Below are 23,115 nucleotides of genomic sequence, written 5' to 3'. Positions count from 1 at the left end.
TAGCATCTATCTCTGAACAAGCTAATCCCGGTACAAACGATAACAATGCTTTTAAAACGGATGCCAATAAAATCTTTTATTATTACTTTTTGTTTTCTCGTCAATTACATGGGGTTACGTTCATCGGTTCAAACAAGTAGTTGAAATGAATCATCCTGAAGGTGTGTTTACAGAACCAAGCCGGTGATGCTGCTGATCCAGGACAGGTAGCTGGAAAGGCGAGCCTGTTGAATGCAAAAAAATATTGTTAAGTAATGGGTCGTAATTCAAGAAAGCATCAGTATATCTTCGTACATATCCGTCGGGGTTTCCGGATTCGCATCCAGCAGAGGAAACGAAGGAGGTGACACCGATCTGGGTGTATTGTCCGTTGCTGTTAATGACGCTCATAGCAGAGCCACTGTCTCCCTGTTTAAAAGTTTTTGAATTCATAGATTGTTTTGTTTTTTTTTCAGCTCAGTTTGAAGAATCAAATTGTATGTTCTTACGTTGCAAGTGCCAGAGTTGGTGTCAGTGAAAGATGTGCAAATCTAAAAATTAAATCGTGAAACCTAAAATTACAAAAATAGTTCAACATGGCTTAAAATTTAGTGTAAATCTTACGGTGCTTGGCCTGATGATGATGCCGTAGGTCTAAAAACATGAAACAAACAAGAAGAAAATTGTCGTTAGTAATTAATAACAGAGCTTTTGAAATTTTTAGGAAGAAAAGCCATACATTTTGGCATTCATCGTTGCTAATAACGGTGACGGTAGATTTCTGCAAAGTCGGGCTGATTCCACCGGGACCTTTGTTTAAAAAGATATGTTTTTCATAGTTGTGAAATTATAAGATTTTAGCTTCTTTCCTCACCATCGGCAGTCTTTCCCCATCCGGCAATGTGGGCTTCAGCGCCTTCGTAGAGGCTGGTGTCAGTTGGGTCTTGGAGGCAGATTGGACGAACATTGTCTGCAAGAATTTTGTTTTGGAAAGTCATTTAGCTACCGTAATCATTAGCAAGGCAACTAGTAGAAAACTTAAATGTCTTTCTCTTTCTGTTTTAACTTAGAACTGCATGCAAACTTACTTCCGCTAATGTCGACTGGAGCTGGGAGCTTGATGAGAGCAACATCTCCGGTCAAAGTGTTGGGGTTCCAGTCAGGATGGATGTACTTCTCGTTGGCGCGGATCTCGAGACGTTCGGTCTCGGTGATGCGAACATTGTGAGCTCCCAAGTAGACGTCAAAGTACAGAGCACTATATTATTGGAATTCATTGTTTGATGATATTTTGTCCCCTCATTATTGTGCTAGGTTTTGTAATTGGCAGATTACCCATCAGCGCAGTGAGCGGCAGTCAGAACCCACTGGTCGGAAATCAGGGAAGCAGTACAGAAAGATCCACCGCTGATGAAGAGGGCAGTGACCCATGGGAACTCATGAGGAGTCTACAGTAAAGGAAACATTAAAGATTAACTGTTGGCGTAGAAGGTGAGCGGAGCTCATTTATTTAACTTACAGCCTCAGCTCCGTTGATGATGCGGGCGGCATTTGGGGTTCCGCAAACAGCTGCATCAAAGTGAACGTAAAATAACCACGATTATATCAAATTTTTATGTTAACTTTGTAATTGTGCTTTGATCACTAACCACGGAAGTCCTTGGATTCCCTGGTAGCCTTGTGCCTCAATGGGATCTCTTCCACTCGTCGGGGGTCGCGGGGAACGCTGGGATTGGCCCATCTCTCCTCAATTTTGGACCAGTTCTTTTCATTGGGGAGAAGGACTTGTCCCAAAGACTAGCGAAATAATGGCGTTAGAAACAAATTTTATAAAGTTAACTATCTTTTTATTTTAAATTCCAATATAAAATTTTTTAAAAATAATAATACCTGGGCAACAACGAGAACAGCTAGACAGAGAATAACCTTCATTTTAATATTTGACAAGAGAATGTCTACGTCTCGAAGCCCAAACGTTCTGCTTAAATAGGAGGTAAAATGGCCAGTGAATTCATATCAAAGGTTGAAACCACGATCAGTCTCCTTGCGATAAAAGACCCGGATTCACCTGTCAAAAATGTACTTCAGTTTAGACCTTGGGTGGAATCTAGTGTTCGAAACGGATCGAATGACGTTGCAGAAGCTTCACCATCCTTTGTTTATTTCATCGCTTTTAAAAAATAAGATTATTGCAGCATGTAGTTGATAAACAAACTTATCTGTCGAAGGTAAAATGGTATTAGAACTTGCGCACGCCGTAGCTTATGAAATTTCTAAATATACCTTGTACGTGATGGTGTTGTACGTCAACAAACAGTAGATTTGACAAATTTACGGTAGATATAAAGCGCTCGATCTAGATTCAAGCAAATAAACAAAAACATTTCTTCATAGAGTAAAAATTGATCTTAAAATGAAATAAGAACTGAAGCAGTCGAGGCCCCCAACACGCTTTGTCTCCTTTTGGCTCATAAGGAGAAAATGTTCTACTTTGTGCCAATGAAGCAAAACAGTTTTATATAATGTAAGCGCTCAACTCCACCATTTTATGTAATAAATGAGGACACGTCTTAGAGTCTGCTGCAGTTAGCAAGGTGAAATCTAAATGAAACGTTTATAGTTTTGAGAGATAAAATCCACAAATGGAAGCAAGAAAAGCAATTGCTACAATGTTCGATGGTTGTTATGATTAATATGAGATTCCTTGTAGTTAAAAATTCCAAACGGCCTAAGGAAATTGTTCAACAATGAGGATCCAATTTTCTCCTCCCGTCTAGGTGGTCGATGGTTAGCCCTATACCATTGAATAAATGCGACTTTTGTCTCCAACCTTGACAACCTGTCAACCATAACTTGCGTTATCTACGTCGTTGAATTTACCCTTTCGTTTTCGTTGTAATTTAGGGCTCGCCATCGTCCGAGGAAACGATTGGAGATAGACTACTGTAGTCATCTTGCTGTATTACGCGGTATTACGTAATCACACAGCTATACGGTTGGTAGTTTCAAGTAGTGTTGAATTAGTCCATCAGATGTCTATATGGTCCATTTTAAATTCAAACCACTTTTTTCACAAAAACAAGCTTGAAAAATAAGACCGACAAAATAAGCAAGACTTTTTTTTCTAAAGGAACCTCACTCCGTTCGCGAAGTTTCCGAAAGGGTTCGGTTCCGTCGCTATGAAATCAATGATATCACAATTATCGCATGCTCACCCGATAAAAATTACTATAATGGAAACTCAATATGAGGATTTGGACGAATAACTTTCTCCAAATAGGGTACTAGTTTACTCGATGGCTCCCGGTGTTCGCGAAGTTCCCGATAGCCTTAGAGAAAAAGAAAATTACACAGTATAATCAAAAGTAACCGCTGATTTCGATTAAGTTATTGGCTTTCTTGTTAAATCAGCCACTTTTAAATAAAATAAAACATAGTGCCCCGATAATAATTATTTTAATTTCATATTTGACTGGGAGGAGGGGATTACCCGCTACCCGTTAAACCGCACCGACCTGCCCTAAAAATGGCTAATCGGTTTACCATTCGAATAATTACTTTTTAAGCAATTATTTTACAAAAATGGATAGAGATTATCAAGAGCTATCTATTTAGCCAATTTTTTAAAATTTTTAACTAATTGTTTTCCCGATTATAATTTTTTTATGATTTTTTATTGGGGCAGGAAATTCTATGCAACCCGTCAAACCACACCGACCTACAAAAAATAGCCAATCGGTTTACTACTCAAGTAGATCCTTTTAAAGCGACAACTTAACAGAAATGGATATCTCTTGATGAGGGCTATCCATTTCTGTAAAATTTGTCTATTCCATATTCATATTTTTACGGATAACGTTCAGTTATTAATATATATTATACGTAGTATATAGGATATATAGGATGTAAATATATAGGGTATATATAATATATAGGACGTAATATCTAGGAATAATACATATTATATAGGAATAATACGTATTATATAGTAATAATACGTAGTAGCACGTAATCTGTTCACGGATTAAGTGTGAAGTATGTGTTGGCTAGATGGTGAAGTATTGAATCGTTAAAAGACCTGAAAATAATCGATTCTTTGGAAGGCCCTATCCTTTAGCATTGGCGTATTTATCGTCTGCACGTTAAGACGCCGTCTCAGAGACCTTGTTGAGATTTATCAAAACATTTTTTGGAGAGGTGTAAACTGTAAAGTAGGAACATTGCCGGTGTTTTTTTGTGGCCTTCATCGGAAGACCCGTATCAGATACGGCAATCCTGTATCGGTGGCACCTTAAACCATGGACTACTCTAACTTAAGAACGGGATTCTTTCCCTATCTCGCCGTGTAAAAGCTTGTCGGGTGGGCTCTTTTCACGAAAAAAATAAAATTATATCATTAAATGCAGCTTTAAAAGGCGATTCTAACTACACGATTTTTTTCTTTATGAAACGTATAATTTAAGGAGATATTTTGATTTTTATTGTAGAAGGAGGGGGAAAAGGACGGGCCGCCGGTGCCATCTATCAACCAAAAATCGCAAGTTCTTGCTGATTGAGAACTGAACTCGAAATTGTCGGCTGCCATCTATCAACTAAAATTGCATTACAAGATTGACAACTGAACTTGAGAAGAAATGAACTGGGCCGACCCACTTGGATGCTGACGGGGCAGTAACACGCACGACGATTTACTTTATTACTCGTTACTTAAAAGTCAAGCCAAAGTGTTTTACCTTTGACGTGTTCCTGTCGTCATGTTTGTTTGACAGAGGTAATAAGATAAAGTCGCTCGATCAGAATCCTTTTACAGCCGGTCGTAGTTAAGGATGGTTTGGCTTGACACCGATGCCCTTCATAAAGTAATTGCTGGTTTAAGCACTAACAAAGAAGCTCTCACAACCATTCTTGCCATAGAATAAGTGATCAACGCGCAGCAATCCATCTAGCCTACAAGACAGGATATTGCATGGTAATTGATAAGGGATCATTCACAAAATACGTAACGCGAAAGGGGGGAGGGGTCGTTAGTTTTGTTACGCTTTGTTACAAGGGGAGGGGGAGGGGGATTTCATAAAATGTTTCGTACCAGAACAATTATTTCGTGGAACTTTTAATTTCTGCAGAAAAAGAAAAAAAAATGCTGTTTAGCTTCTTTTTTTGTTGTTGTCTGCTAAATGGTATTGTCTCCATTGCAGTCATTTTCTCTCAATTATATGATTCTGGTTTTGGAGGGGGGGTTTGAACATTTGTTACGTATTTTTAGGAGGGGGGGTAGTAAACTTTGTTACGGACCGTTACAAGGGGGGAGTGGGGAGTCAAAAATTGACCAAAAATGCGTTACGTATTTTGTGAACGGCCCCTAAGTGAAATATAGCTATTTCTGTTCTAAACACATACTTTTTGCACCAACGAATAGGAGTTGGAATCGCAACTATAAACCGAGTTGAGTGGCTCATTTGGTGATCTAATGGCTGCCCTTTGCCTTCTTCCAAAGGCGGAATTCATGGCGCGGGAAATGTACGGAGCAATGAGTGGAATAGGAACTAGCAAAGGGAGGCTGATTGAAATACACGGCAATGGGAGTAACTAGGAAAACACGCGAAATGAGCGCTGCATACCAACGATGTGCGTATCCTTCACTTTCTCGCTTTTAATTTGTTTTTTTACTTTAAAAAGATATTCTTTAGAATACGGTCATCCTGTGAAAGACGATATTAAAGATTCTGGCGACTTTGAGTCACTGCTTCTTTCACTGGTTCAGGTAAACAAGCACTAAGCGAACCCTTGGCTAAACTTCCTTTCCTACAACAGAACAAAGATTAAAATTCCTTTATTTTGATTTTGTTTTAGTGTCAAAAGGGACGAGACGCAAAGATCGACGTAACGCGAGCTAAAGCAGACGACCGGCGTTTATTTGAAGCCGGTATATTATAACTTCTGAGAGCTTCCACTATTAGCATTTAGATTTACTAATTACAATGATATTATTGATATTTTTTATGTATCACGTATTTTCAAATGTTCAGGAGCGGCAAAACTTGGGACTGATGAAAAAGTTTTCTATTCTATTCTAACAACTCGTAGTTGGCCTCAATTACATCAAACTATTACGTCGACGTTTTAGTAGGGCGGTACCTTTTTTTCTTCACCGAATGAATTGCTTCAATGAATTGCCAACTGGAAGAGTGCAAAACATGGTTCATGTACGCAACCTTCTATTTTGTTGATGAACCTATCATCCTAACCTTATGTGGCTTCATCCATTAGGATGGACGACTTCATTTACATGGATTCATCCATCAGGATGAATGCCTCCATGGATGTGGATGCCTCTTCATTGCCGTCAGTCAACCCTTCTATGTATTTGGATTCAGACAGTGCCGAACCGCCACAAGTTGAGGGCATGGATGCCTCAACACAAGTGTTGGTTTCGCCACTGTCAACGATAGAAATAAGCTCCGCCTCAGCGTAGGAGACGACGGAGCCAATGTCCTAACCCCAAACGACCATTGAAGTTAGCTCCACGATTGACGTTAGTTTGTAACAAATGAAAATACATGTTTTTTTGAATTTTTGTATTAATCTTTTAATGAACTTTATTCAGTACATTAGACTGCGTAAGACTATGTAAAAATAAATGAAATCGAATTACACTTAACCATATTAGCAAGAGGTCAGTAAACCTTAAATTCTACATAATGTAGCTGCGACATGTGGAAACTTAGAACCGCCACAAGGTTACCCTATCTTGACAAGCTTACCCTATCTCAAACCGTGCCCATAAGCGCTTGATGACGAATGTTTACAAGACCGAATGGCAACGTATGTAGGGCCAGAATAAGTGACGTAAGTGAAATAAGTGGCGTTTGGTTTGCAAAGGCCTCCATTTTAAATATCAATTCCGGCGTAAACAGAGGGACATAGTTTGTGCTGACCAACGATGATAAAATCATGGTCGGGTAGACTCACCTTTATACTCTACATGCATAACAAGTGAGGACTGCTTGTTTGCTGCTGTGAGCCCAATAGGAACTTTAGCTTTATCGTCTTGACTAAGAAAAAATACATGACCCGGAACCCAACCATGATGCAATTTCCTCCAGTCTCATGATGTTTGCCGTACAAAAGTAACTGTCGGGATGCTTAGAACGAAGGTCATTCTGCGCCCGGATTAGTTTGACTGGCACCGTGGTAATATGCCTTTTACCTTCCAATGAAAAGCTTCATCTTGGAAGTAGCCTAGTATAAACGGCACTACGACTAACAACAAAATCTTTCTTTAACTCTTCCACCAACTCATCTAAAGTCCTGATGCTACGTTAGACATCACTTCTTCTTTTCTCGTGTGCCGTGGAACCATGCAAAGCTATGTCAACGATCGCCTTTAACAACTCAGGCTGATCCACTTCAAGTGTGGGCCTGCCCGTTTGGCATCGTAATTTCAAAGCTTCTCTCAGATCAGGATTTTTCTCCCAAAGTTTGACAAGGTATTCTTTTTTCGTTTTCCTGAATTTTTTCTTGTCTCTCCTATTCTCGAACTTTCTTTTTCAGCTCTAGATCAAGACCATATAATTTATATTTTTTTTTCTTGATTTCCTTTTCCATAAGTTATGTCCTTGACATAAGTTTCCCAGTGTGTTTCAATGACTTATCTGTGTTTTCAATTAATAAAGAATCAACATTTTTCTGGAAATTGGGTTTATCTGATTTCAGCTGATTCCATTTTAAATTAAACTTTTTCTGGCTTTGTTGTTTAGGTTTGGGCGGGAAAGCTTTCAAATAGGCTACAAAGAGTAAATCATAGTTGTTTGTGCTAGATTTCTCCATTGATGAAGATAGATTCAGCGAGACCCTAACTTAATAAACAAAAAACCAATTCAAAGAGGGACTTGGGGCGAGACTGGACTGTCTGACGTGTGTCTAGGGTGAAAATTGCTTCCCAACTGAGGAATTTTCATTCTGTGACACTAGCGCCACCCCCCATGTCACACACTGTCACACTTTTCCGTACCCTCACCCCCCCCCCTTTTTGCGTGACACGGCCCCTGTCACCTACGGTGCTGCCCTCACAGGCAGGATTGTAGGTGGCAAGGGCCCTCTTAATTTATGTTAATGTTAAGAAGCCCTTGCCCCCCTTTTTTTTTAGTATTGGTCTAGTAATTGAGTAATTAAGTACCCCCAGTCTCTCTCTTTCTCTTTAAACCACGTCAGTGGAGAACTGTCCCCCCTAACTTTTCTAACAAAGAATACAGTTGTTCTCATCCCACCCGTCATTTTCATCTTCATTATTTTCACCCTCCATCCCTCATCTTCTCTGTTACGACGTTCCACTGCACGTGAACGTGTGTAACAAATGGTTCCGAAACCCGGGATTTAATGAACAGGTGCATTTCTCTTGTCATCCCTAGTAAAACGTGTTAAGATTCAGTAAAATTGTCGGGTATTCCCTGTTGCAAGACTTTGGCATACGTTTACGCCAGCCTGAAGGCAGAGCCTGGTCTACCACGCGTTGCGTATCTGACTGTATCGTCGCTGTATCTACGTGAATCATCGACATCCGTTTACGTGTGACTACTTCCTTGTCTTTGAACGTTTCTACGTCATGAGTGAAGCCGTAGCAAAAGCCGAGAGTATTGAGTCGGGCGGCAATATCTCTATAGAAGACGAAATGAAGCCAGAAGCAATGAAGAATGAAGGCCCCCTCCTCCCAGACAACGATCTCAAGAAGAAACGTGGGAGAAGAAAGGCGGCCCACACGAAGTTAATGAATCAGCTCAGAAAAGCAGTGGCAGATCACAAGATGGGAGCCATCAGACTCAAGAAGTTGCAAGTTGCAGCATGGCGAAACGAGTTAATTTGTATCTACGAAGACGTCAAAGATCTACATCACAAGTATATGGAAAGTTTGCCCTATATTACTGATTCACAACGTCAAGCCTGTGAAAAATGGGAGGTTCAATTCGACACCGACCACGTGGAAATCCTTAACTTCGCCATTAGGTATGCCACGTCGTCTCGTCACTCAGTCAATTCTATTGGGACAACAGCTTCAGACGTCACGATTAGCACAACGTTATCGCAGAAGAGGTCTACTCGGTCGGCGCCAACCGAGCTTCCCACACAAGCCAGCCAGCTAGACCTGCACATCCAGAAGCAAATGTTGGAGCTGGAAGTCAAGTTGGAACAGTCAAAGTCCCAGATGGAAGCCAACGCAACGTCAGTCACGGAAACGTTGAGTAAGGCTTTAAAGGGTATGGGTGAGAAACTAGGCAAGCTCATAGACAGCTCCCATGTCACGTCCACTGAAATCGCCGCCAACACTCAGTTGGTTAAAGACTTACGTAAGACGTTGCAAGACATGGATTAGAAGATCGAAATGGTTAAGTTAGACTTAAACGCGCAGATCGAGGGCTTTCGAACGGAGATTGGCATCAGCAAGGTGCACCTGAGAACGATTCAGGAGCAAGTCATCGACCAAGGAGCACGCATACCTAGCCGACCACAGACTCTATCAGCTAAACAAGACGTTTCTGCTCGGTCTACCTTGAAGTTACTCGAAGCCACGGTACTGCATCGCAGAACTCTGCTTGACGCTGACACTTCTTCACGAGAGCAGCCTTCAAGACCACTGCCTACCATGCATCCAGTCTGCGGTCCTTCCATTGGGGACAACGCGTCTTCGGACACGTCTTCTGAGCACCAGCCTGCAAATGGCAGCACCAACCATCCTCATGGTGGCTGCTGTAGTCGCTCACGTACCCCGAACTTCACGATCCAGCCGTTCGATGGAAATCCGAAGAATTACGCTCGGTTTAAGGCCAAATTTTGAGCCTTATATGAAAACGAATACGACGGTTCTCCTGCCCTCCTGTTCATGTTGGAAGAGCTGCTGTCGAAAGAAGTACGGAACGAGATCGGCGAGTGCCTTGCTGATGGAACCATGTACTCCGTTGTGTGGGATCGTCTCGACGCAGTCTACGGCCGCACCGAAGTCATGGACCAGACCTATCTCGACGACCTGCTGCAGATTCCACCTTTGAAGAGCCAAGATGCTGCGTGCCTCAAGACCTTTGCCAACCGGTTGTACGGAGTAGTGGTAACCCTTTCACAGTCGAAATATGTGCATGAACTTCACAGCCGTACTACCCTGATGGCCATAGAAGCAAAGCTGACAACATACCTGCAGGAGAAGTGGAACGAGAAAAGAAAAAAGGCAGGTGCAGAATTGAACGTTCTAGACCTGGACGACTGGGTAACAGTAAAATCCATGAGTAAACAACATGGTAAAAACGTATTTGAGTCTCTGAACACGTCGACGTCCAAATCAGTACGGTTTGATGAGAAGAAGCCAGTCAAGAAACCGAACGCTTCTCACACGTCAACCATTGGACACGTTTCGACAGAGGAAGGCTCTAAAGTAACGGCATCCTCACCTCCGCTAGCTGCTCCCATGGGAAGACGACCGAAGACGGAGGAGAAAGCAGCCGAAAAGACTGACCCATTGAGGTGCCTCGCTTGTAGCGGCAGGGCTCACAACTTGGCCAGCTGTAACGTGTTTATGTCTTTCACGCCCACGAAACGGGCTGAAGTTGTGTTTAAGTCCGGAAGGTGTCTACTATGCCTCATGGGCAAGCACGAACGCAGGGAGTGTTCCAGAGACATCAAATGTACCATTGGTAGATGTGTTGGATCAAGACACCATCCCCTGCTTCACGGATCCGAATTCATCCCACTGACGAAACAAACGGATCAACCACCTCCATCAGCGTCTACATCGACTGCATTTCTTGGGACACTAACCCAGAAGGAAACGGTAAAGCGACGTGAACGTTTTAAGATCGTGCCTTTTCGTATTAGCGTCGGTGCAAGATGGGTCGACAGTTTCGGATTCTTGGATACTAGAAGTGACACCACACTGATCAGGAAAGATTTAGTAAAAAGGTTGGGACTCGTTGGTCAGCCTAAACGCATCAACGTTGTCTCTTATGATGGAGCCACATCAAACGTCCAAGCTGCCGTTGGGGATTTCTCCCTCTCGTCCGTCGACGGAACAAGCCGGTTTGAAGTTAAACACGCCTACGCCGTCGACAATTTGAAGGTGACGCCGAACCCTCCAATCAACCCTCGTCAAATGGAGTCCTGGACACACCTACGCGGTCTTGATGTCCCGAACATACAACCCGAAGACGTTGGAGTATTAATTGGAATTGAAGTAGCAGAAGCCCACGATCACGTAGATTCCGTCAAGCCGCTGGCTGGAACAATTGGGCCTATCGCCTTCAAAACACCGTTTGGTTGGTGCCTGGGTGGTCAAACGGACCCGCCACAAGATGGGCGTCCGTTCATCGCCCATATAGTAGCAGAGGAACGTCCCGAAGACCTCAACGAGTTAGTCAAGAAATTCTGGCAGCTGGAGGCGAAAGACGTAGATATGGAGCAGCCTGTTCTCTCCGAAGACGATCTACGTGGGCAACGTATCCTCGAGTCAACAGTAAAGAATGTTGGTAACCGATATCAAGTCGGCCTTATGTGGAAAACCGACAACGTAAACCTTCCGGACAATCGGGCAACTGCATTGAAGAGACTTTATTCTCTGGAGAGGCGATTTCAACGAGATGAAGACTTCGCCCGGAAGTATGATGCAGTTGTTAATGAGTACATGGGCCTGGATAACGCCAGACTCCTCACGACCGAATAGTTGCGAAAGAAGTCAAGTAAAACGTGGTATTTACCGCACCACGGCGTCGTAAGCCCATCCAGCTCTACGACCAAAGTTCGAGTTGTATTCGACGGAGCCGCCGAGTATGGAGGAACATCGATCAACCAGAACCTGTTACGTGGACCCAATCTTCTCGTTCATAGCGTCTTTGGATCGGTATCTTCCCCAACGACCTGAATTTTTGACCTAAATCGGACTGCAGACGATCATCGCGACCAGTATCCGGAGGCAGCAGAGAGCGTTCGAAGAAACTTTTACGTTGACAACTACCTCGATTCCTTCGATTCCGAAGACTGGGCAGTAAAACGGGCCCGCCAGATGAAGAAACTCTTACAACTTGGCGGTTTCAATCTAACGAAGTGGACGTCCTCATCAAGGAAGGTTATATCGGCTCTACGTGAGTTCGGTTTGGCTTCACCAACACTGGACCTTGATTTGGAGAAGTTGCCCATCGAGCGAACACTTGGAGTGATGTGGAACGGGGAAACGGATATGCTGACGTTCAAGATACGGAAGCAGCCTAGCCATGACGTTCTCACCAAAAGGAATTTTCTCAGTATAATCTCCAGTGTCTACGACCCGTTGGGACTCGTCGCTCCTGTTGTTTTCCTAATGAAGTCTCTTCTGCAAGACATCTGGACGTACGAGAGAAGAATCGGCTGGGATGATTCTATTCCTGAAAAATGAGGCCTACGTTTCCACTACTGGTACGAGCACCTGGAAAATTTTGAGTTGCTGATGGTGCCAAGATGTTTCCGACATCAACGTGGACGTTGGACGCAACAGCACCTGCATGTATTCACGGATGCAAACACAAAAGGATATGGAGCTGTGGCGTATTTTCGCTTCGTCTTCGAGGACCAGTCGATCAACGTATCCTTCGTCATGGCTAAAACGCACGTAACACCAGTAAAAGGCCTCACGATACCAAGATTGGAGCTACAGGCTGCTGTGGAAGGCCTAAACATCGCCCTCGTAATTTGTCGGGAGCTGGAAATCGACTTACGGGAAGTTACTTTCCACACCGACTCGCAGAACGTTTTACGTTGGATCCATTCCCGCACTTGCCGATTTGAAACATTCGTGAACAATCGGATTGGCAAGATCCTTCGGAACACAAATCGAAGACAATGGCGTCACGTTTCAGGAATTAAAAATCCCGCGGACCTGTGTAGTCGAGGCATCGACCCGAAGAACGTCGACGAGTTGATGAAATTACACGAAGGTCCATCGTTACTGAAACTCGATCCGTCGGAGTGGGATATTTGGGACGAGATCGCAGAGCCGGAGGAAAGTGACGTAAACGTAATTCGAGTCTTCGCTGTCAAAACGGAGGACGAAAACCACTCGATTGATGACTGCGTAAGAAGGTATTCTAGTCTGCTGAGGATCCAGAGGGTTATCGCTTGGTGCAGGAGGTTCGTGACAAACGCCAGAGCTAAGACGATAAGTTGCAAGCCAACCGTGGGAGAATTGACGGTTGAAGAAATGTCGACGGCCCTCACAATCTGCGTTAAACGTACTCAAGAGCTGGCATTTGCGGAAGAAATCTACGCTTTAAAAAAGAGCTTAGAGTTACCTCTGAAATCGAAATTACGCACGTTCAGCCCTTTCCTGGATGAGGCAGGGCAGCTACGAGTAGGTGGACGTATTCTACAGGCTCCAGTTGACTATTCCACAAAGCATCCCATCCTACTTCCAGCCGATCAACTCTTGACGCAGCGCATTGTATGGGAACATCATACGCGGAATCTCCACATCAAATCTGAAACATTGTTGGCGGATTTACGTACACGATACTGGATAATTTCTGGACGTAACGTCATCAAATCAGTTGTCAACAGTTGCTGGTTTTGCAAACGTAGATCCTCGAAGCCGGTTCCTCCGCTCATGGCGTCATTACCAGTACATCGGCTCACTCCCTATCTTCCACATTTCACCTACACGGGAGTCGATTACTACGGCCTCTTAACAGTACGAGTTGGTGAAAGAGGACGCAGACACGAGAAACGTTGGGTATGCCTGTTTACGTGCCTAACAACTAGAGCCGTTCACCTAGAAGTCTCCGACGGCCTCAGTCTCGAAGAATTTATGCTAAGCTTTACCCGGTTCGTGAGTCTACGTGGAAAGCCGAACGTTGTCTACAGTGACAATGGAACCAACCTCGTCGCTGGAGAGAAAAAACTCCGCCAGGCTCTAACGGAATTGGTAGAACGACAGCAAGATCTACAATCAAAGATGGCGTGTCAACAGATTCAGTGACATTTCTCTCCCCCTCAAGAACCACATTTTGGTGGAGTTTGGGAGAGAATTGTGCAGTCGTGCAAACGGGCCATGAAAGTCAGCGTGGGAAATCGTTTAGTTACCGATCGGGTCCTACGAACGGTGATCGCGGAAGTAGCAGCCCTTCTAAACGCTCGGCCATTAACCCACCTCAGCATGGATCCAGAAGATCCCGACCCGTTAACACCGAATCACTTTCTTCATGGAGGAGCCCGTCCCTACGTGCCGCTAAAGTTGGGAGATGCTGAGAACATGGACGTCACAGCAAAACAATTCCTCCAAAGCCAGGCCTTCATACAACATTTTTGGAACAGATGGCTTCGTGGATACGTTCCACACCTGACGGAAAGGAGGAAATGGTCTGAAAATCGGCTAAACGTTAGCGTCGGGGACCTAGTACTCGTCATTGAGCCGAATACCCTACGTGGACAGTGGCCGTTGGGAAAGGTGATAGAAGTCCTCCCCAGTGAATCGGATAACGTTGTACGAGTGGTAAAAGTGCAAATCAGCAACCACAAAAACCCCTGTATTCGTCCAGGGACTAAGCTCTGTGTTATGGCTACGGCCAAAGAGCAGGATGTTTATGTAGAAGGAGTAAAAAAAATCTCTGTATAAAAGAGTAAAATGAAGTATAAACTGTAAAATTGTCTAATGTAAAAAAAATGTCAAGTGTCAGAACTGTTAAGTGTAAAATTTGTTTATATAGTCATATGTAACAATGTAAAAATTGTGAACCCTAAAAATCCCATTGTAAATTTCCGATGGCAACGCCACCTTTACCTAGTTCAAAGGGCAAAATTAGGTCGCCTACTGTTTAACCCCTGACCGCTTAGGGAAACTGTTTAGTCCTTTACGAATATTAGACGACAGTTTCCCTTAAGCTCTCGCACTATCAACACCAAAGTGACCATTGCCAACTCAACATCATGACTAAAAATCTGTCTCCATCCTTCTCATCCATCAAAGAAAAGTTGAAAAATTCCCGTGAACGTGAAGAGGAGTGTGCGGCCAATCTTCATCTTCATCGACAAGACCTACTGAGGACCCGAACGGCGGCTATCGACGTGGTTTTGGCCCACCAAAAGGCCATCGTTCAACTCGACCAAGAACTAGAAGAAAACTCCAAAGACATAAAAAACGTGCACGTCCACTTCATTTCTGAACGGGAAACCATTCTTAGCAGCTTTGTTGGATCCCTGTTAAAAGAAAAGAAGAAAGCAGCAGAAGTTCAGCCAGACGCCCCACAGTTTGTCGCGCCCCGTCACACCCCGACGATCGTGTGTTTCCTGAGGACCCACCTCAACCAGCCGGGCAGGGTGTCCTGCGGCCGCAAGATCCGGGAATGTGATGGCTTCATGCTGCAGACTAACCGGGAGCGGATGGAGCTGCTATTCGCACAGCACAGATGTTTTTGCTGTTTTCTCCCGCTGTCCGTCGCCGGTCATTTGAAGTTGGCCGATTTTTCCCACCCGCGCTTCTGTGCCATGTGCGGGACCAATGACCACCATCAGATCCTCTGCGCACCGAGACGGGTGTACCAGGGAATCATCCCTGAATAGACGTAGACGTGGCCTCTAAACGTGGCGAGCTGGAGACAACAGAAGACTTTTCTCCTTTGTTTATTCTCCCTTTGTAAGTTTTTATTGTTTCCTGTTTTCCTTTGTCAATTGGTACTTGATGTATTCTGTTTTGTTTGTTTTTTTTTGGTTTGTTGGTACCTGTGGACAGGTGGGCCAGCTGTCACCTACGGTGTTGCCCTCACAGGCAGGATTGTAGGTGGCAAGGGCCCTCTTAATTTATGTTAATGTTAAGAAGCCCTTGCCCCCTTTTTTTTTAGTATTGGTCCAGTAATCGAGTAATTAAGTACCCCCAGTCTCTCTCTCTCTCTCTCTTTTAACCACGTCAGTGGAGAACTGTGTCCCCCCTCACTTTTCTAACAAAGAATACAGTTGTTCTCATCCCACCCGTCATTTTCATCTTCATTATTTTCACCCTCCATCCCTCATCTTTTCTGTTACGACGTTCCACTGCACGTGAACATGTGTAACAGCCCCTAACATGCAAAATAGCAAATACACTTCAAACAATCGTGTGTTGTGTCGGAAGGCTACACCCTTCCCACTTTTTCATTTTTGGCCAAATTCCAAATTTTTCTTAAAATACATGATTTCGATTCAGTTTTGAAAGAAAATCACAGAAATCAGGTTTATTTTTCTATTGGTCTTATAGTTTTCATTTCAATGTTAAAAACCATAAATAAAGTTGGTGCACTAACAGAACTATTTTCGTTAATTTTTAAAACGGCTTGTTCAACAAGAAAACCAATGACGAAATCGAAATCAGCGTTCAATTTCGATTACGTCGTGTAGTTTTTGGAGAATTTCAAGAGATTTCATTATTGGCCGATTTTGACAAAAGTGGGAAGGCTCTTCCGTATATGCAGAATTCATTAGAAATAGAATTCGTCAATATTTATTAAATATATCCATTTTTAACAAAGGTGTAAAATTTGCTGAACTAGAGCAGAGTTATAGAACCCTGGTTGGTTCACTATGGCATTCCAGCCCTTGCAAAAAGGGATACCTTGTGCAAGCCATATGGCAGTTTTTGCTCCGACGCTTGCACTGCCTATACCGGGCTTGTTAGGCATTCGCCAATTACAATATCCCTTTGTAAAACAAATGGGCCAATTGCGAAGGATTTTACTTAGCAATCAAGTTTGGGAGGAGTCTCTAACATAAACACAGAGAATTTTCTAAGTCTTCAAAGTGAAACCGCCAAACACACGACAAACAATCACAAATTGATATTGTTCAAATGTGTTTTAAATTTTGTTTTCAAATACATTCGTTAAAAGAGCATACGGCACAGGTTTAAATTAGTTTATAGCTTTTTCTGTGAATTACAAACACTTAACAGGTACAGAAAGTTGATGGAAAAGTGACTTATGTCACTTAACTTGTAGCAAACAAGGAAACTGGTAAGTTATGGAGACTTATCAACTGAATTAATCATTGAACAAAAAACTGGTAAAGTTATGAGAAAGTGATTTAGTGAGTGAACTGTAACGAACAAAGGAACTGGTAAATTGATGGAAAAGTGATTCATGTCACTGAAGTGGTAACGAACAAAAAACATTAAGCATGTTTTGATAATTTGGCATTGGAAACTTTTACAGCTTTTGACTGCGATAACATCAAATTCTTCAAGCGAACTGACTCGAAATGGTAACGGATGCCAACATATTCTCTTATTAGGTAAGGGAGATGGTGATCACGGTGTACAGAACAGTTTTAATATTTGAGCTTTTGAAATTTTTGTGATGCATTATTCAAATGAATTTTCAGCATACATCTGACCAATCGGATTGAAATGAGATTCAATTATTTACTCAATTACCCGGAAAGTTTGAAACATATTCACTATCACGAAAATGAGGTTACCATGGGTTCTCAAGCCAGTGAAATGGTCAAAATTGAAATCAGGTGGTAATTCTAATTCGTCGCATTGCACTGAATGTTTACAATCAAGACATACTGTTACAGACGGTCGTGCTTTTAACATGTATCCACATATATCATATATAGCGATATCATTAATATAGTCGACTTTTTCTCGTTCTGGAAGTGAGTCTACGTATCTAGAAGTTAGTTCCTTCAGCAGAATATCTTCCATACACTTTTTAAGGTCAGCTGCAGCGATATCGGATTGCTTTGCTTTATGTGAAGGCATTTTGAGATGGTCGCCAATACTACAATTTGCTCACTGCTATCGATGCTTGATCCTTTTACGACCGTATTCAGTCGAGCGAGCAAAGAGACATATCTCATTATTTGCAAGAAAGACGTCACCGTTGGGTGGCTATCAACTGATCGAACGATCCCGAATAATCTCTAAATGAGACACAAATGTTAGCCTTCATTAATGGTATCTACTATATGGTACTTTATAATTGTTACCTCTAGGGCATCCTGGTTGAATTTACCTGTGAGAACAAAGCCATAATTTTTAGAGAAGAGCTCTTCGGTAATTGCTATGGTGCTTTGGATCGAAGTTCTCCATCCACGGATGGTCGTCGTAGAAGCAAACATTTTTTCTCTGTTGTCCGATTGCAAATAAATCATTTCTGTTCTTTTCAGAACTACAAGCATCTCCTCGAGCTTTTTCTTTTTAGGCAACCAATTCAGAACAGTTATCCCTTCCTTACAGAATCTTGCATTCATTATGTCGAACACATCATTCAACAGGTTTGTTAAATATATTGTATGCTCTGAACCTGATTGCAAATCAAAGCGATTAACAAATAAGAAGGAAAAAATTATTTATTACGTATCTTGGAACTTGTCCTTGATCCTTTCTTCTTGATAGTTTTTGGCTGGCATGTTTCTGTATTCACAAATCGCGATGGCGTTTCGTTTTGAAAAAAGAGATGCAGCCAAACACACACTCATCTTTTGAAAATTATTTGGATGAATATGGGCATCGGTAAGGCGGCACGCAAGCTTAAGTTGCTTCCCACTTTCGATTTCATAGAGGAGCACATAGTACATGAAATTTACTCTTGCGCCTTGACACTACTGTAAAAATTAATATACAGATTCCAATTATACAAATAAAATATTCTTACCTGTACAATTTTATGTTTGTGCATGTGATTGCGAGTGCATTTCAGTAAGAAAAGCTACAGCGCACCGACGCTTAGCCGCCATTTTTCCCCTTTATAGTCTTCTCTTAGTATTCTCCCAGACGGCGCTACGACCGTTGGTGGAAAAAATAATCTCCGCCCCCAAAACCAAGATTTTTTCGACCTTTGGCTTGCTCAAGGCATCCCCTTTTTTGCAAGGGGGGAATGCCATAGTGAACCAACCAGGGTTCTATGACTCTGACTAGAGAGAAGACAAACGTGTATAATGTAATGAAATAGGCAATGCTGCGAAAGGCGCAAATTTCAAAAAATTTTGAATTTCAATCACAAATTTAACATATAAAATAATTGCCTAATCTAGATGAATTAGGTATTTAAGGATAGGGAATTAAATTAAGCTTAAATGAAATCAATTTCTGGACACATTGATTGGTACTTTTATAGATAACGAACGAAAAACCCCAATTTTTACTATTTCCGGGGCCTCCTATACTAGCGAACCTGGCGGGGAATCTTGGGACCCTTTATTGAACACCCGCCGTTTCTTCCAAGAGACAAAGTTGGTCTCCGCGAGACGGTCTTGAAGGGTCGAGCCCGTCACCCGTACATCCCAGTGGGACTATTCCGGCCCTCCCATTGGCTCCCACAAGCCCCCTACCCTTAAGCCCTCCTTCATAGCCTTCTGCTTTCCGCTCCCACATTTTTCTTCCCTGATCCGAAAAATTTGTCTAGGATTGCGGACTTCATTTGTTTTGTTTTATTGAGTGTTTTGACGTTTTGTTTTCGTTGTGATGGATCAACACAAACTTCGACCGAGAACGGACTATGCTCCGATCTCGTTGTCGGGAAAAACGGATCCTCTAGCAGAAAAAATCGGATCTATGTCCGATCAGGCCATCCAAACCCCCTTTGAACTCGTTTCTTGTATTTTGCTCAAAACTTTTGAGATCGGTCAGAGATCCGTTCACGGACAATTCTAAGTGATCTTTAAATAATCGGACCCTGATCCGTTCACGGATTACTTCAGTGTAAAATAGTATTTTCCGCCATTTGTTTTTAATAGAAGATCCGGTCACGAAAAATTATATTTCATAAACCGTTCTCGGTCGAAGTTTGTGTTGCCGAGTGGCGGAAGAGGGCAAACAAAAATCAAAGGCTGCTGCAGCCTCTGCTGCATTATCAGAAGAAAATTCTGTAAAATGGGATTTGGGGAAACGATGGGATTGCATGAATACAATCGAGAAACTTCTACAAAAACTGAGTAAGATGGGAGTTCACTCAGTTCGGATAATGGTGGCAGAGAATCCCCAAAAATCACCTGCAAGAAAAATGTGTACTACAAGAGGGTTTATCGATCTTTGCCACAACATGCCAGTTGGAAAAGCATTTGCTTTGGAGTGCCTAAAATTCACTCCAAAATGTTAGTCATATATTTAATTTTATTATTTTTATAACTATTCATTTCGATTTTTATCACAGGGTCTAATGATTCAAATTACATGGGCAAAAGAAAAAGGCCTCATTCATCCAGCACGACAAAAACCAGTGCTGGTTCATGTCCTATTTCCAACATGACATTGACAACATCAAGTTTAGAACTCCAAATGGAAACCCACACATCCGTATGTGGTTCAAGTCAAAGTTGTGGTGATGGGCTGCCCAACATACTTACTGTCTCCGATGACTTACGTTCTGATTTACAAGTAATTAAAGTGAATGTACAATTGTCATACTAAATTCATATTATTCGTTTATTTATAAAATTGTAGATGCAAGAAATCGGTCCAAGTTCAAGAAATGGTCCAACTACTAGTTCCAACACAATGTTTAGTTATTGTTATTGTTAGTTAGCATATTGTGTTGCTTCCTCGTTGCGTTCATAAAATTTCTGGTTTCCCCATGTATCGTGTTAGGTTCTTCAGGTTTAATAGGCTGTTCGCAGTTTCTGCCTATTTGTTTAAGCCATGGCCTACTCTAGTAACGGCCTATAGGCTGGCTATCCCTGTGTTGCTGAATGGATCCAGCCTTTCCCATCCCCTTTTCATAGCCAGAGGGCCAAAAGTTATCTTTAGATGTTCCACTTTCCAAACCATCTTTCCACCGTTTGGAATTTTCAGACCAGAAGCAGTTACTACGACGTCGTCGTCAACATGTTTCGGTTGGTCGTCATGCCTTTTTCATGTAAGTAAGCTTAATCATTTTAATTATTAAAGTAACGCATAATTTTAAAATTCTTGATTAAATTCTTAGGTTAAGCACCACTCTGAATGCTTTTATTTCTGATTTCCATTTGTAGTTGTGCAGCACAAGTGACCCATACTAGTTGCTGCTTGCTGCTTCGAGTCATCAACATGTAAGCATTAACCATATTAATTGACGATGTATTACCAAATTTAAATTACTGTTGTTTTAATTTTTAGGCAAAGTACCAGATTGTCGATTCCTTTTTCTAATTATATACTGTTGTGATACCAACTGCTTCAGATCGATTCTGATTCTCACCGATTCCAGCTTATCATTCATTCATGTTGGTACACATTGCAATGCTTGGTTATCGTATGTTGCCTAAATGTAACCACTGTTGCTTTTACTTATAGGTAAAGAACCAGACTTTGGATTCCGATATTGAGGGATAAGATTGGTATTGTCCCTCACCTGCTTGAGGAATAGTCGAACACCAAATGTTGCTCTGAGCCATTACATTGGTAAACATTCTAATACTTGTTTATCGTGTGTTGCCTTAATGTAGCCACTGTTGCTTTTACTGTTAGGTTCGAAGAAGTCAGGTGCCTTAATAGTGAGTGAAAGGAAGCCGAAACCTACGAAAGTGAGGGCCAAACAAATCTTAAGCATATTGGAGAAAGATAACCTAAATATTTTGGAAAGTCTTCATCGTTCTCCGGGTATTAATTTATTTTAAATTACTACTTTTTTTCAGATTTAAAGACAATTTGTTGTATGACAGGCCACGTTCCATTCATTCCGGATGCGTTATCTTGCGCGCACATAACGGGATATGCCATTCACAAGTTTGGACAGCTGGAAAATTTTTGCATCGACTGTTACTCAAAGTTAGTTACTCCTACAAGCAACGCAAGATACCTGCGATTTGTCAAACATCTCGGTAGTTATTCAAAATATTGTTTAAACGTTTCACGATAATTGTGGTATTACATAATTTTTTAGATCGCGGTGGTTTAAAATACCCATGTGAGCCAGTGACGTATCGTATATGGACGCTCTACCAGTTCTTCAGAAGAGTATTTCCCCAAATACGGACATGCAGTAAACTTGTTGATGATCTCACTGAATTTGCGGTACTGCGTTTAGCCAACTGTGAAGAATTCCAATGTTCTTCTAACGGGGAACACAGCAAATTCTTGTGCACGTTTCTATGCAAAAAATTTTTTTTTGCTATTTTGCGAACAGAGGAAAAATGATTTCGTGTACGACTTGAAAAAAAACCAATTGTATACAACAAACCGAAGAAAAGAAAGGTCATGAAACTGCAAAAATAGAACTCCGTAACACCTTTCAAATCTTTTGATTTAATGTTATCGTAGACAGTAACTCTTCATGAAACTGCAAGCTGTGAAACCGTCACAATGACCATTATAAAATGGAAATACAATAGTGTGGTAACTCGCCTGTAACATTATCAACAGTTGTTAAATTTAATTTAGTATAATGAGATAACTAAACGTACATTATGGTGGCTCATAGCAACAACTGTTGTTCCTGAATGTTGTAATTAACAGTATATAATTAGAAAAAGGAATCGACAATCTGGTACTTTGCCTAAAAATTAAAACAACAGTAATTTAAATTTGGTAATACATCGTCAATTAATATGGTTAATGCTTACATGTTGATGACTCGAAGCAGCAAGCAGCAACTAGTATGGGTCACTTGTGCTGCACAACTACAAATGGAAATCAGAAATAAAAGCATTCAGAGTGGTGCTTAACCTAAGAATTTAATCAAGAATTTTAAAATTATGCGTTACTTTAATAATTAAAATAATTAAGCTTACTTACATGAAAAAGGCATGACGACCAACCGAAACATGTTGACGACGACGTCGTAGTAACTGCTTCTGGTCTGAAAATTCTAAACGGTGGAAAGATGGTTTGGAAAGTGGAACATCTAAAGATAACTTTTGGCCCTCTGGCTATGAAAAGGGGATGGGAAAGGCTGGATCCATTCGGCAACACAGGGATAGCCAGCCTATAGGCCGTTACTAGAGTAGGCCATGGTTTAAGCCTACCAAGTCAGTAATGCCTCGTACAAAGATTGGCTTCATGCAATGGAGCATTGTTTCTATGGTATTTTAATTACTAGCGCCGCATCATGTATATACCACTTGTGAAATAGTTGTAAACAAATAGGCAGAAACTGCGAACAGCCTATTAAACCTGAAGAACCTAACACGATACATGGGGAAACTAGAAATTTGATGAACGCAACGAGGAAGCAACACAATATGCTA

At 41.8% G+C, this 23,115-nt stretch overlaps 1 protein-coding gene, 3 long non-coding RNA genes and 1 pseudogene across 5 annotated transcripts; 2 read left to right on the top strand and 3 right to left on the bottom strand.

The window, feature by feature from the left end:
* Positions 1-61: 61 nt before the first annotated feature.
* LOC123467357 (chymotrypsin BII-like) lies at positions 62-2,017 on the bottom strand. Its single transcript, XM_045167298.1, has 11 exons — positions 1,870-2,017; positions 1,629-1,776; positions 1,499-1,548; positions 1,315-1,427; positions 1,068-1,237; positions 854-949; positions 719-789; positions 604-633; positions 489-530; positions 295-408; positions 62-224 (listed from the first exon to the last, which is right to left on the bottom strand). The coding sequence occupies exons 1-11, from the start codon at positions 1,909-1,911 to the stop codon at positions 168-170; spliced, it is 933 nt and encodes a 310-aa protein (XP_045023233.1). The 5' UTR covers positions 1,912-2,017; the 3' UTR covers positions 62-167.
* LOC123467358 lies at positions 1,334-6,553 on the top strand (annotated as a pseudogene).
* A 10,903-nt stretch (positions 6,554-17,456) lies between these two features.
* LOC123467356 lies at positions 17,457-18,670 on the bottom strand. Its single transcript, XR_006641737.1, has 3 exons — positions 18,609-18,670; positions 17,941-18,555; positions 17,457-17,874 (listed from the first exon to the last, which is right to left on the bottom strand). It is a non-coding gene; the product is annotated as an uncharacterized LOC123467356 (long non-coding RNA).
* Positions 18,671-19,451: 781 nt separating this feature from the next.
* Positions 19,452-22,284, top strand: LOC123467355. Of its 2 annotated transcripts, none has more exons than XR_006641734.1 (9): positions 19,452-20,046; positions 20,106-20,329; positions 20,396-20,807; positions 20,877-20,979; positions 21,047-21,157; positions 21,224-21,331; positions 21,398-21,529; positions 21,592-21,750; positions 21,813-22,284. It is a non-coding gene; the product is annotated as an uncharacterized LOC123467355 (long non-coding RNA). The 2 variants fall into 2 exon arrangements; XR_006641735.1 differs by having other exon boundaries at positions 20,032-20,046; positions 21,047-21,153.
* Positions 21,586-22,895, bottom strand: LOC116928406. Its single transcript, XR_006641736.1, has 5 exons — positions 22,664-22,895; positions 22,492-22,594; positions 22,333-22,424; positions 21,801-22,273; positions 21,586-21,728 (listed from the first exon to the last, which is right to left on the bottom strand). It is a non-coding gene; the product is annotated as an uncharacterized LOC116928406 (long non-coding RNA).
* Between the last annotated feature and the right edge of the window lie 220 nt (positions 22,896-23,115).

Source organism: Daphnia magna, unplaced genomic scaffold, assembly GCF_020631705.1.
Source record: "Daphnia magna isolate NIES unplaced genomic scaffold, ASM2063170v1.1 Dm_contigs176, whole genome shotgun sequence".
Lineage (NCBI taxonomy): Eukaryota > Metazoa > Arthropoda > Branchiopoda > Diplostraca > Daphniidae > Daphnia > Daphnia magna.
Note: the sequence above shows the minus strand (reverse complement) of the source record. Positions and strands in the feature narration are given on the sequence as shown.

Coding starts and splice junctions, on each gene's coding strand:
- LOC123467357 (XM_045167298.1), bottom strand. CDS start 1,911: ATGAAGGTTATTCTCTGTCTAGCTGTTCTCGTTGTTGCCCAG. Junction 950..1,067: donor TCCAGTCGACATTAGCGGAA/GTAAGTTTGCAT, acceptor AAATTCTTGCAG/ACAATGTTCGTCCAATCTGC. Junction 225..294: donor CCGGAAACCCCGACGGATAT/GTACGAAGATAT, acceptor TGCATTCAACAG/GCTCGCCTTTCCAGCTACCT.